Genomic DNA, 12966 nt, shown 5'->3' on the forward strand with positions numbered 1-12966 from the left:
GCTTTAAATGTGTCCCAGAGATTCTGGTATGTTGTATCTTTGTTCTCATTGGTTTCAAAGAACATCTTTATTTCTGCCTTCATTTTGTTATGCAGGCCATAGTCATTCAGGGGCAGGTTTTTCAGTGTCCATGTAGTTGTGTGGTTTTGAGTGAGTTTCTTAATCCTGAGTTCTAATTTGATTGCACTGTGGTCTGACAGTTTGTTGTGATTTCTGTTCTTTTACATTTGCTGAGGAGTGCTTTACTTCCTGCTATGTGGTCAATTTTGAAATAAGTGTGATGTGGTGCTGAGAAGAATGTATATTCTGTTGATTTGGGTTGGAGAGTTCTGTAGATGTCTATTAGGTCCGCTTGGTGCAGAGCTGAGTTCAAGTCCTGGATATCCTTGTTAACCTACTGTCTCGTTGATCTGTCTAATATTGACAGTGGGGTGTTAAAGTCTCCCATTATTATTGTGTGGGAGTCCAAGTTTCTCTGCAGGTCTCTAAGGACTTGCTTTATGAATCTGGGTGCTCCTGTATTGGGTGCATATATATTTAGGATAGTTAGCTCTTCTTGTTGAATTGATCCCTTTACCATTATGTAATGGCCTTCTTTGTCTCTTTTGATCTTTGTTGGTTTAAAGTCTGTTTTATCAGAGCCTAGGGTTGCAACCCCTACTTTTTTTTTGCTTTCCATTTGCATGGTAGATCTTCCTCCATCCCTTTATTTTGATCCTATGTGTGTCTCTGCATGTGAGATGGGTCTCCTGAATACAGCACACTGATGGATCTTGACTCTTCATCCAATTTGCCAGTCTATGTCTTTTAACTGGGGCATTTAGCCCATTTACATTTAAGGTTAATATTGTTATGTGTGAATTTGATCCTGACATGATGTTAGCTGGTGATTTTGCCCATTAATTGATGCAGTTTCTTCCTAGCATCGATGGTCTTTAGAATTTGGCATGTTTTTGCAGTGCCTGGTACTGGTTGTTCCTTTCCATGTTTAGCGCTTCCTTCAGGAGCTCTTGTAAGAGAGGCCTGGTGGTGACAAAATCTCTCAGCATTTGCTTGTCTGTAAAGGATTTTATTTCTCCTTCACTTATGAAGCTTAGTTTGGTTGGATATGAAATTCTGGGTTGAAAATTCTTTTCTTTAAGAATGTTGAATAGTGGCCCCCACTCTCTGTTGGCTTGTAGAGTTTCTGCTGAGAGATCCACTGTTGGTCTGATGGAATTCCCTTTGTGGGTAACCCGACCTTTCTTTCTGGCTGCCCTTAACTTTTTTCCCTTCATTTCTACCATGGTGAATCTCACAATTATGTGTCTTGGGGTTGCTCTTCTTGAGGAATATCTTTGTGGTGTTCTCTGTATTTCCTGAATTTGAATGTTGGCCTGCCTCACTAGGTTGGGGAAGTTCTCTTGGATAATACCCTGAAGAGTGTTTTCCAACTTGGTTCCATTCTCCCCATCACTTTCAGGTACACCAATCAAACGGAGATTTGGTCTTTTCACATAGTCCCATATTTCTTGGAGGCTTTGTTCGTTTCTTTTTATTCTTTTTTCTCTTAACTTCTTTTCTCACTTTATTTCATTAATTTGATCTTCAATCACTGATACCCTTTGTTCCACTTGATCAAATCGGCTACTGAAGCTTGTGCATGTGTCACGTAGTTCTCGTGCCATGGTTTTCAGCTCCGTCAGGTCATTTAACGTGTTCTCTACGCTGTTTATTCTAGTTAGCCATTCATCTAATCTTTTTTCAAGGTTTTTAGCTTCCTTGGGATGGGTTAGAACATGCTCCTTTAACTCGGACAAGTTTGTTATTACTGACCTTCTGAAGCCTACTTCTGTCAACTCGTCAAAGTCGTTCTCTGTCCAGCTTTGTTCCATTGCTGGCGAGGAGCTGCGAATCTTTGGAGGAGAAGGGGTGCTCTGGTTTTTAGAAGTTTCAGCTTTTCTGCTCTGGTTTCTCTTTGGTCTTTGATGTTGGTGACCTACAGATGGGGTTTTGGTGTGGTTGTCCTTTTTGTTGATGTTGATGCTGTTCCATTCTGTTTGTTAGTTTTCCTTCTAACAGTTAGGACCCTCAGCTGCAGGTCTGTTGGAGTTTGCTGAAGGTCCACTTCAGGCCCTGTTTGCCTGAGTATCACCAGCAGAGGCTGCAGAATAGGAAACATTGCAGAACAGCAAATATTGCTGCCTGATCCTTCCTCTGGAAGCTTCGTCCCAGAAGGGTATCTGCCTGTGTGAGGTGTCAGTTGGCCCCTACTGGAAGGTGTCTCCCAGTTAGGCTACATGGGGGTCAGGGACCCACTTGAGGAGGCAGTCTGTCCATTCTCAAAACTCAAACGCTGTGCTGGGAAAACCACTGCTGTCTTCAGAGCTCAGTTGGAAATGCAGAAATCACCCATCTTCTGTGTTGATCATACTGGGAGATGCAGACCAGAGCTGTTCCTATTCAGCCATCTTGGAATGGTGTCCCTGTGAATTTGTTTAGATACCTGTCATTAGCTTGTATAAATGAAACTCAGGAAGCTGGTTATATCACCGTTGGTCAAGTAAAATATGGTTTAGTGGTTCAATAGAACCTTTGGGCCAGGAGGTAGCAGAGAGAAGCAAAGTATCCATTGCCAAAATTAGCTAGAGAGGAACAGGACTTAAAGTATAATTAGTAACTTCATGCAAATTATCTATTCCTTTTGGGAGACTAAAGCAGTTGCAATTCTTTTTGAGCATAAAAACATATTCAAATTAGGATTGTACACAAAAAAGTGTGCTTAATTAATTCTTGCTTGTGGAATGCAGTTCAGAAGTATATACCTCATTTCCTTTAAAGCCTTCTTGACACCTAGAACTTGGTTTTATACTAAGGAAATTTTTATTTATTCATTGAATAAAAATGTAGTGCATACCTATTATATACCAGGCACTGTGGTAGGTATGAGATAGTCAAAATGAAACAGAACATAGTTTCTGCCTTCAAGGAGCTTGTTGTTCAAAGGAACTTTACAAAATGCCTAATAAATTAAGAAATAAATAAAAATTATTGTATGTATAACAATATGCAAATATTTGTAATATATGTTGATACCCTAAATTACAGTGTGAGGAAAATTTAAATCTCATTTTATTCATAAATCTTGAATATGCAATATTTATTTTGTTCCTTTAAAGTGAAACTCTTAAGAATCCGTGGCTGGGCACAGTGGCTCATACCTGTAATCTCAGCACTTTGGGAGGCCAAGGCAGGTGGATCACCTGAGGTCAGGAGTTCAAGACCAACCTGACCAACATGGCAAAACCCCATCTCTACTAAAAATATAAAAATTAGGTGGGTGTGGTGGTGGGCACCTGTAGTCCCAGCTACTTGGGAGGCTGAGACATGAGAATAGCTTGAACCTGGGAGGCGGAGGTTGCAGTGAGCCGAGATCGGGTCATTGCACTGCAGCCTGGATGACAGAGTAAGACTCTGTTTCAAAAAAAGAAAAACAAAAAAGAATCTGTATGTATATGTGTAGCTGTATATATTGTTACATTTGTCCTTGTCGTGTATTTCAGGACATTGGATTAATTTGGCAGTTAATTGTGAAAACTATTGCTTTTTAACATGTGTTATCAAAACATTTGTTTTTGAAAATGTATATTTTTGTATATTTTGAATATAGCAAGTTACGAATTGTTGCTTATTCTTAGAGTTTATTTGGCCCACATTTAATACTTTGTACTGTATACAATAAGAACAATAGATTGGGCAGGGCCTGAGGGTAAAGCCCTTAAAATCTGCCACCCTTTGATGTGAAGTCAGTTGACTCAGACATTAAAATATACTTATAGTCTTAAAAGAAGGTTAATTCTTTTTAGTTTCATTATTCTGCCTATGGTAGCATTTAATTACATGTTAGATAATAGCCAAATGGGCCCATGAATTACATTTAAGAGCAAGACATCCATGTTTACTGTTTGGATTGCTAGTTTCTGCATGACTTATAAACACCCATGTCTATGCATAGTATGTACATTCAGCGTAACCATGGGTTCCGCACTGATAGATTAAACTAACCATGAATCAAATATATTAAAAAAGATAGCATCTGTGCTGAACGTGTATAGACTTTGCTCTTGTCATTATTCCCAACAATACAATTATTTACATAGTATTGCCATTTTATTTCTATAGTAAGTAATCTAGAGACGATTATAAGTATGTGGGAGAATATGCGTAGGTTGTATGCAAATATTGTGCCATTTTATATTAGGAACTTATGATTTTCATATCAGTGGGAGGTACTGGAACCAATCCCCTACAGATACCAAAGAATGATTATATACATAGAATATATACTTATCTATGGAAAACATCTTTTTGTTACATGGTAAATACAGCAAAAGTTTCTCAGAGTACTCCAGTTATAAACCAGACACATGAAGATAAAGTGAATGAAACTTAGAAGAATATGATGAACAGAATGAAATGAAGAGGGTATTAAAGATGTTTGTGCAGAAGTTTTTTTAAAAAAATGGTTAGGGGGGCCGAACATGGTGGCTCACACCTGTAATCCCAGCACTTTGGGAGGCCAAGGCAGGAGGATTACTTGAGCCCAGGAGTTTGAGACTAGCCTAGGCAACAAAGCAAGAGTTCTCTACCAAAAATGAAAAAAAAAAAAATTAGTTGGGTGTGGTGACACGTGCCTGTAATCCCAGCTACTCGGGAGGCTGAGGCAAGAGGATTGCTTGAGTGTGGGAGGTGGAGACTGCAGTTAGCCCTGATCACATCATTGAACTCCAACCTGTGTGACAGTGAGACCCTGCTCAATAAATAAATAAATAAACAAGCATGAAGGCAATATGAGTAATGGCATCTGCTGTATGAAGGAGAAAGCAAGATTTGGATTCAGTTGACATTTTTGGAATGCATAACATATTCATTCAGTGTTATCATACAAATGTCAATCTTGAAATAGTTTAGCAGCAAGTGATTTTCCATCTGGAGTCCAGGCAACTGAGGAAATTCATAAGGTTTGAAGCTGTATAGTGGATGTCTTAGGTGCTAGGTGCTTGCGTTAGTGTAAATTACAAATGAAAGAAGCAAATGAGGTATTGTACAATGGCTATAAAAGGAAGATAGGAATCCTTGAGAAGATGACAAGGGAGTCATTAGAAAGAGGCAAAATATATTTTCTTATAGAAAAAAACTTAAGTGCTTTTAAAGTTATAATTAATATCTTATTTTTTTCTCACAGTGGAAAGCTCATGATGGCATTATTTTAAAAGTAGATTGGAACTCAGTCAATGATCTTATTTTATCTGCTGGTGAAGACTGTAAATATAAGGTATGTAATGTTTAGATTTATCACTTGGCTGAAAGAATCAAATTTATAAGTACTTAGCATGTAAGAATATTCTTTTAGTTTTTTACTTTAGCCATGTCTTTATACTCCAGTAATTTAGCAAATTATTTTATAATGTTAAGTGGTATTTTAAAGCATGGACTTTAAAAAGACTATCTCATTAGCCTGGACAACACAGTGAGACCCTACCTCTACAAAAATAAATTAGCCAGTTGTGGTGGAGCACATCTGTGGTCCCAGCTACTTGGGAGGCTGAGTTGAGTGGATCACTTGAGTGCAGGTGGTCGAGGCTGCAGTGAGCCATAATTGTGCCACTGCATTCCAGCCTGGGCAACAAAGTGAGACCCTCTCTCTCTCAAAAAAAGAAAGAGGATCTCGTTGATCTATAGAGTTTGATATTTAATAACTAACAATATCAGTATAGCCTGTAATTTTACCATGACTCACTTTAAGTCAATTCAGTATGTTTTTAAAAATCAACCCTGCTGGTTTACTAAATATTGATCAATTTCAGGTCAAAATAATTTGTAGAGAGGAATAAGGTTTAATGTATTAATAACTAGAGTTAGACACAATTAAATTGAAATAAATACTTTTAGAGAAAGTAGGTAGAGCCCTTACAGGGAGAAAAAAATTTAGGCAAAATGGTAAGCAAGCTAGGTATGGTAGCTCATACCTATAATCCCAGTGCTTTGAGAGGCCAAGGCAGTAGGGTTACTTGAGACCAGGAGCTGGAGAACAGCCTAGGCAATATAAAAAGACCCTGTCTCTACAAAAATTAAAAAATTAGCCAAGTGTGGCAGCATGTACCTGTAATCCTTGCTACTTGGGAGACTAAAGCAGGAGGATCTCTTGAGCCCAGGAGATCGAGACTGCAGTGAGCTATGATCATGCTACTGTACTCCAGCCTAGGCCACAGAGTGAGACCCTGTCTCTAAAATTCAAAAAACAAAACAAAGCTAAGAAGTAAACATTTCAAAAAGTACTATTATATTTAAAAGACTTAAAGTGGGTAGATTTTATGTTCAGAGATTTAGTAAAATCTGAAAATTATGACAGTGTTATAAAATAGTTTCTTTTTGAAATATTTAGGCTTAAAGGAATACAGCTTTGTTTTCCCCTCGTGTGATAGTAAAGACATTTAATTGCTAATATATAAGGTGCTGATTTCTAAATTTTTATTTACTACCTTGCTGGAAGACAAACTTGTTTTTATGTGGTGTCTCTTATAAAACATTTTTATTTATTTATTTTTCTTTTAGTTTTGGTAAACTTCTCCCTGATATTATAAAAGATTTTTAAAAATTGCTTTTGTAGGTATGGGATAGTTACGGCCGCCCACTGTACAATTCACAACCTCATGAGCATCCTATTACTTCAGTTGCCTGGGCTCCAGATGGAGAATTATTTGCTGTTGGATCATTTCATACTTTACGCTTGTGTGATAAAACTGGGGTAAGTTATAGTGGTGAGCAATCACAGATGTGCTGTCATAAATGTGGTAATGCACAACACACATGGTTCTCAATCTTTAAAAAACATTTTCAATGGATGCATTTGGTTGAATCTTTCTGATTTGTCTTCTTAATATACTGGTTCAATCAATACAAGATATATGGGACCAAAATCTGTTTAAGTTTGAAGAATGGGCACGTTCTCTACTATTTGTCTTTCTGGAAATACTTACTTTGAGCATGATTGTGAAGGATGAAATATTTAAAATATTAAAATTTATGCCCATTCAAAATGGAAAATTCAGTTTTAAACCTTTCTTTCTAACCTTTCACTGACTAGCTCATAAACTTTTTTTTGTTTTTTGCTGTCAATATGTTTCATACGAAATCTCGATTGCATATTTTGTGTAAGGAATTAATAGTGCATTTGAAAAGCAGTCATTTTAAGACCAGAGGACATGACTGGATGTGGTGTTTCATGCCTGTAATCCCAGCACTTTTGGAGTCCAAGGAGGGAGGATTGCTTGAGCCCAGGAGTTTGAGACCAGCCTGGGTAACATAGTGAAACTCTGTCTCTACAAAAAATTTTTAAAAATTAGCCAGGCATGAAGGTGCATACCTGTGGTCCCAGCTACTGGGAAGACTGAGGTGGGAGTCTCGCTGCAGCCCAGGAGGTGGAGGCTGTAGCGAGCTATAATTGTGCCACTGTACTCCAGCCTGGGTAAGAATTAGACCTTGTCTCTAAATAAATAAATAAATAACCAAAGGACATATTTTTCTTTGTCAAGGATTAATATTTGAATACATGCAAGAATTTTTCCTCACAAGAAAATATGCCCTCCTTCATACAAATTCTGTTTAGAACTTAGGGAAATAGCCAACCTCAGCAGCATTTACCCATTGTACTTGAATGAATTGTTGGTTGAAGTACCCCAAAAGCAGCAGCATTATGTGGTAAGTGTGGCTGTTTTATACTGTTCCTAACTGGGAAATCATGTAATTGTTCTGTGGCTTATTTGCCTCTAACGCAGAATAAGACAGACTTTTTAGAGCTTTTAATCTGTTAAGATTTCTAGTTACTTGTTTTCTACCACATAAATATGAAGTCCTCTGCCTGGCTTTAGAAAATGTTTGAAACCTGGTGTCATAAAATCCATTCAGTCTTTTCACCCGCAACTCTCTAAGTGTGTTCAAATCACGTTGAACATTGACTCTCGAACCTTTCCTGCCTCTTACTAACATCCCTACTCGTTTTCTCATTTCATGGAATACTTTGATTTCTGTCTTAGACCATAGCGAGTTCCACTCATTCTTTTTCTGGGGGGGCGGGGATGGAGTCTCGCTCTGTCACGCAGGCTGGAGTGCAGTGGCGAGATCTCGGCTCACCGCAAGCTCCGCCTCCAGGGTTCATGCCATTCTCCTGCCTCAGCCTCCTGAGTAGCTGGGACTATGGCCGCCGGCCACCACGCCCATCTAATTTTTTGTATTTTTAGTAGAGACGGGGTTTCACTGTGTTAGCCAGGATAGTCTCGATCTCCTGACCTCGTGATCCGCCCACCTCAGCCTCCCAAAGTGCTGGGATTACAACCGTGAGCCACTACACCGGCCCCAGTTCCGCTCATTCTTAAAGGTCCATCTCATGTTTGACTTCCTTTGATCTTGCCTTCCATTGACTCTAAGTTTGTTTGTATGTTTTTCTAATTTCTTTTCTGCTAGGTCCCTCCTTTCTCAATTACAGCATCAGGATGTTGAATCATCCCATCTAATCACTTAAGGAGATTTTACTTCTGATTTTCCCTATCAATGATTCTAAATCTATAGAATATATAGTCTCATTTTCACAATGTATTACATTCTTACATTGTCAAAATCCCATAGTTCAGTAATTCTCTGTTATTTGTGCAACACAGTAGATACTTAACAGTTTATTAATAAGCCAATTTAAACATAATTTTAGGTTGTCATTTTGATTAAAATATTTAAAAATTTTAAAAGCTTGAATTAAAGGTTTATCTCATTAAGCACCTAGTCTTTTTATTTAGAATGTTAGCATCTATCTTTTATTCAATAGACATTAAATATATACTACTCATCAGACTGTGTTCTAGAAACTGGGGATATAAATAAGAAAAAGATATAAAGACTTTCACTCAAGTTGTTGACAGTGTAGTGGAGAATTAGACTATAGTACTTACAGTGCATTATGATAAGTGATATATGGGAAGGTTTTTATACAAGCACTGCAAAGGTGTGGAAGAGCCTAACTCAGCTTGTGGGACATTGACTAGAGAGCAGAGCCTTGAAGAATTAGTAGTTCTCCAAGGAGACAACATTGGGCCAGAGAGTTGCAGGCAAAAGAAACCTCTTGCAAATCAAAGTACAAAAGAATATGGTGCTTTTTGTGCAGTGTCGGTAAAATTTTCATGGCATAATATGAGGAGATAATACAGAAAAGATAGATGGACTAAAGTGTTTGCCATGCAACAGAATCCAGATTTCAGTCTTTTAAAATCTAATTCTGTTTTGTGGAGCCTCCTTTGGGGTTGCTGTGGGGTAGAAGAGAGGTGAGGGAGTTGAGCCCCTGATCTCTCTCACTACCTGCAACCAGAGCAGCTCTGGTTATACTGTTTGAGCATCTAGTATAAGATTTTCTTTGAACAGCTGAAACAGTGAAGTTGGAAATTGAGTACATTAGTCGGTAGAGAGCCATGGATGGTGTGTAGTAACATGGTAGTATTCAAATGTTGGAAATACTGCTTTGAGGTCAAAGGAACAGTGATTTGAGAGAAGGAATAGAATAAACAAAGGTGAAGAATCATGGTTTATTAGAAAAATTAAAAGTTTAGTATGGCCACAATAGTTTGGAGTTTATCTTATGGGCAATGATGAGTCACTGATCTATTTTAGATAGTTACCTTATTAGATTTGGCATTTTGGGGGAAGCATACTCTAAGATCATCATAGAGGACAGATTAGAGTAGAGGTACACTAGAGGCAGGATGGCTAATTAGGAGCTGTTGTAGTACAAGAAAATGATGACGTTGGCCTGAATAATAGGGAAGTAGCAATGGAGATGGAAAGAAATAGACAGGTTCAGGAGATAAATCCTTGCTGTATAAGTAGAAAGAGACAAGAATAATTACCTGAGTTTCCATTCCTTACTGTCTGGATGTTCGCCTGAGGATAATGCCCTTTCATGATGTAATGCCCTATTCAATCATTACAACAGTAAACCAAGTTACCTAAATTTCAGCATTCATAAGTATCATCTGGGTATTGCAAAAATACACATTATTGGGTACTATTTGCAATATGGAGAATCAAAATCTCAGAGAATGAGGCTCTGTGGAGTGGTATTTTTAGGAAGTTTCCTAGTTGTCTTTATGCAGGTTGTCCTCAGAGGGCACTTGAAGGAAGACTTAGTGAGATGCTTGATAATTCCTTTTGAGTTCTGAAATGGGCAATGCTTACTCTACTGCAGAAAATATACCTTGAATTTGGAGATGAAACAGTAAACTATAATGCAGGTGATACCAAAAGAGAATAGTATAACAGAAAAAATTACATTTCTTAAAAATCTCAGGTAATTTATTCTTCTGACTCTTTCTAAGCATCTTCTTCATTTAAAATTACTGTTGGGGGTCAGGCGCGGTGGCTCACGCCTGTAATCCCAGCACTTTGGGAGGCAGAGGTGGGCAGATCACAAGGTCAGGAGATTGAGACCATCCTGGCTAACATAGTGAAACCCCATCTCTACTAAAAATACAAAAGCAGAATTAGCCGGGCATGGTGGCAGGTGCCTGTAGTCCCAGCTACTCGGGAAACTGAGGCAGGAGAATGGCATGAACCCGGGAGGCAGAGCTTGTGGTGAGCCAAGATTGTGCCACTGTACTCCAGCCTGGGTGACAGAGCGAGACTCTATCTCAAAAAAAAAAAAAAAAAAATTACTGTTGGGTTATGTCTGCCACTTTGCTGCGGCAACAATGTTGACAGTATATGAATCATATGTGTGATGATATTATCTCTTAATGTTCTAGACTGATTCTTTTAGAATAACTAGTTATAAATACTATTCAAACACTTAACTTTCATTCATTGAATTATCGATTTTTTTTTTGTTTCATTTTCTGCCTTGTGTATTTCCACAAAAGTATTTGGAATTCATTTATGCAATCATTTCTTTTCTTTTTGCAAGGTTTGTATTAACCCTGTAATATATCCTTTTATACAGTTATCATTTAGATTTTTATGAGTTACTTAATATTTAGATTTTTATGAGTTACTTAATGTGTTATTTATGTGTGTATGTATATCTATACTAAATATATTTATTTGTTTGATTCTTTCTGGAGGGTATTTTGACGTTTTATATAAAAAACCCAAGAAATAAACATATACTTCAACCCAGCAATTCCAGTTTTAGGATTTATCCTAAGGTAATAATAAGATAAAGAATGCTTAGTGGAGCATTATTTATAATTTAACAAATGAAAAGCAATATAAAACTCTTAACAGTAAGATATTATTTAACTTAATTATGGAATATAATTCTTACAATGAATTATTATATAGTTATTAAAAATGATCATTACTTTTATAATACCATGAAAATGTTTTAAAATATATGACCACAAGAAAAAAATAGTTACAAACTTTATGCATAGGGTGATCTTATTAGTATATATCAGTATAAATGAACAGAAAAATAGTCTGACATGATATAATAAATTTTAACAATGGTTATGTCTGGAGTTTGTTGATTTAGTCGTAGGTGGTGATAGGTGAGTTTTCTTCTTTTTTGCATATCTACATTTTCAAAATGTACATTTTTTAAATCTACATTTTCAAATAAAATGTACAGTTTTTGAAAAGGGAAAAAATAGCTTTATCCTTTCTTTTGTTTAGTTTTCCCTAGATTCTCTAATCATGTAATTCAGCCTTCTTTCTCTTTTTAAAAAATGTTGTTTTTTTGAAGTTATCCAATTTATTTTAGAAATATGTATTAGTTAAAACATGGGAAACTATTTTTAAGGTGACATGCATTTTTTTTTTTTTGAGATGGAGTCTCGCTCTGTCGCCAGGCTGGAGTGCAGTGGCATGATCTTGGCTCACTGCAATTTCCACTTCCCGGATTCAAGCGATTCTCCTGCCCCAGCCTCCCAAGTAGCTGAGATAACATGTGCGTGTCACTACGCCCAGCTAATTTTTGTATTTTTAGTAGAGGCAAGATTTCCCCATGTTGGCCAGGATGATCTCGATCTCTTGACCTCGTGATCCACCTGCCTTGGCCTCCCGAAGTGCTGGGATTACAGGCGTGAGCCACCGCATCCGGCCTGGTGATATACATCTTTATTGGGGAATAATTCTACTCACTAAGATATAAATGCTATGAGCATTTTGAGTTTAATAAAAGTATGTAAATACTTTCTGCATGTCTATTTTTTTTTTTGAGACAGAGTCTTGCTCTGTCGCCCAGGCTGGAGTGCAGTGGCGCTGTCTCAACTCACAACAATCTCTGCCTCCCAGGTTCAACTGATTCTTGTGCCTCAGCCTCCTGAGTAGCTGGGACTACAGGCATGCACCACTACTCCCAGCTAATTTGTATTTTTAGTAGAGACGGGGTTTCACCATATTGCCCAGGCTGGTCTTGAACTCCTGAGCTCAAGTGATCCATCCGTCTTGGCCTCCCAAAGTGCTAGGATTATAGGCATGAGCCACCATGCCCAGCCTCTGCATATCTTTTTTAAGAATGCCAAGCAGACATTGCCTTTATAGAGTTTACTTTCTTGTTGATAAGACATATGTTAAATAATTAATTATACACTCAGTTATTTAATTACAGTTGTAATAAATTTTAAAAACAGGAACAGGCTGCTCTTACTAATGAGAACTAATATGTCTGGAGGGTCAAAGCAGGTTAGTGTGATGAAAGGGAAGAAGGGCAGCGCTTATTGAGACTCTTTACCTTTTCTTCTTACCAAGTAAGTAGATATGGTAACTGCTGGTGTCAACTTAGAGTAAGTTTACCCAACTTACTCTTAATGGTGTCAATTTAGACCTGAAAATTTAAGTCAGCTGGTATCAGCTGCTTTTCTCACACAATGTTTTCTCTTTCGGAAAAAAACTTGCCAAGGCTTCTTTTAAAAAGTACATGTTTTCTTGAATCTGGAAATGTTACCC

At 37.5% G+C, this 12966-nt stretch overlaps 1 protein-coding gene across 2 annotated transcripts in view; it reads left to right on the plus strand.

Moving 5' to 3' along the window:
• IFT80 (intraflagellar transport 80) overlaps positions 1 to 12966 on the plus strand; it is a 136584-nt gene that overhangs the window by 41082 nt on the left and 82536 nt on the right. For both annotated transcript variants that reach the window (XM_011989295.1, XM_011989286.1), the window contains 2 exons: positions 5225 to 5314; positions 6650 to 6787. In XM_011989295.1, coding sequence (XP_011844685.1) covers positions 5225 to 5314; positions 6650 to 6787 — 228 coding nt within the window. The remainder of the gene's footprint in view (positions 1 to 5224; positions 5315 to 6649; positions 6788 to 12966) is intronic.

The sequence above is a fragment of the Mandrillus leucophaeus genome, unplaced genomic scaffold (genome assembly GCF_000951045.1).
Source record: "Mandrillus leucophaeus isolate KB7577 unplaced genomic scaffold, Mleu.le_1.0 Scaffold1094, whole genome shotgun sequence".
NCBI lineage: Eukaryota > Metazoa > Chordata > Mammalia > Primates > Cercopithecidae > Mandrillus > Mandrillus leucophaeus.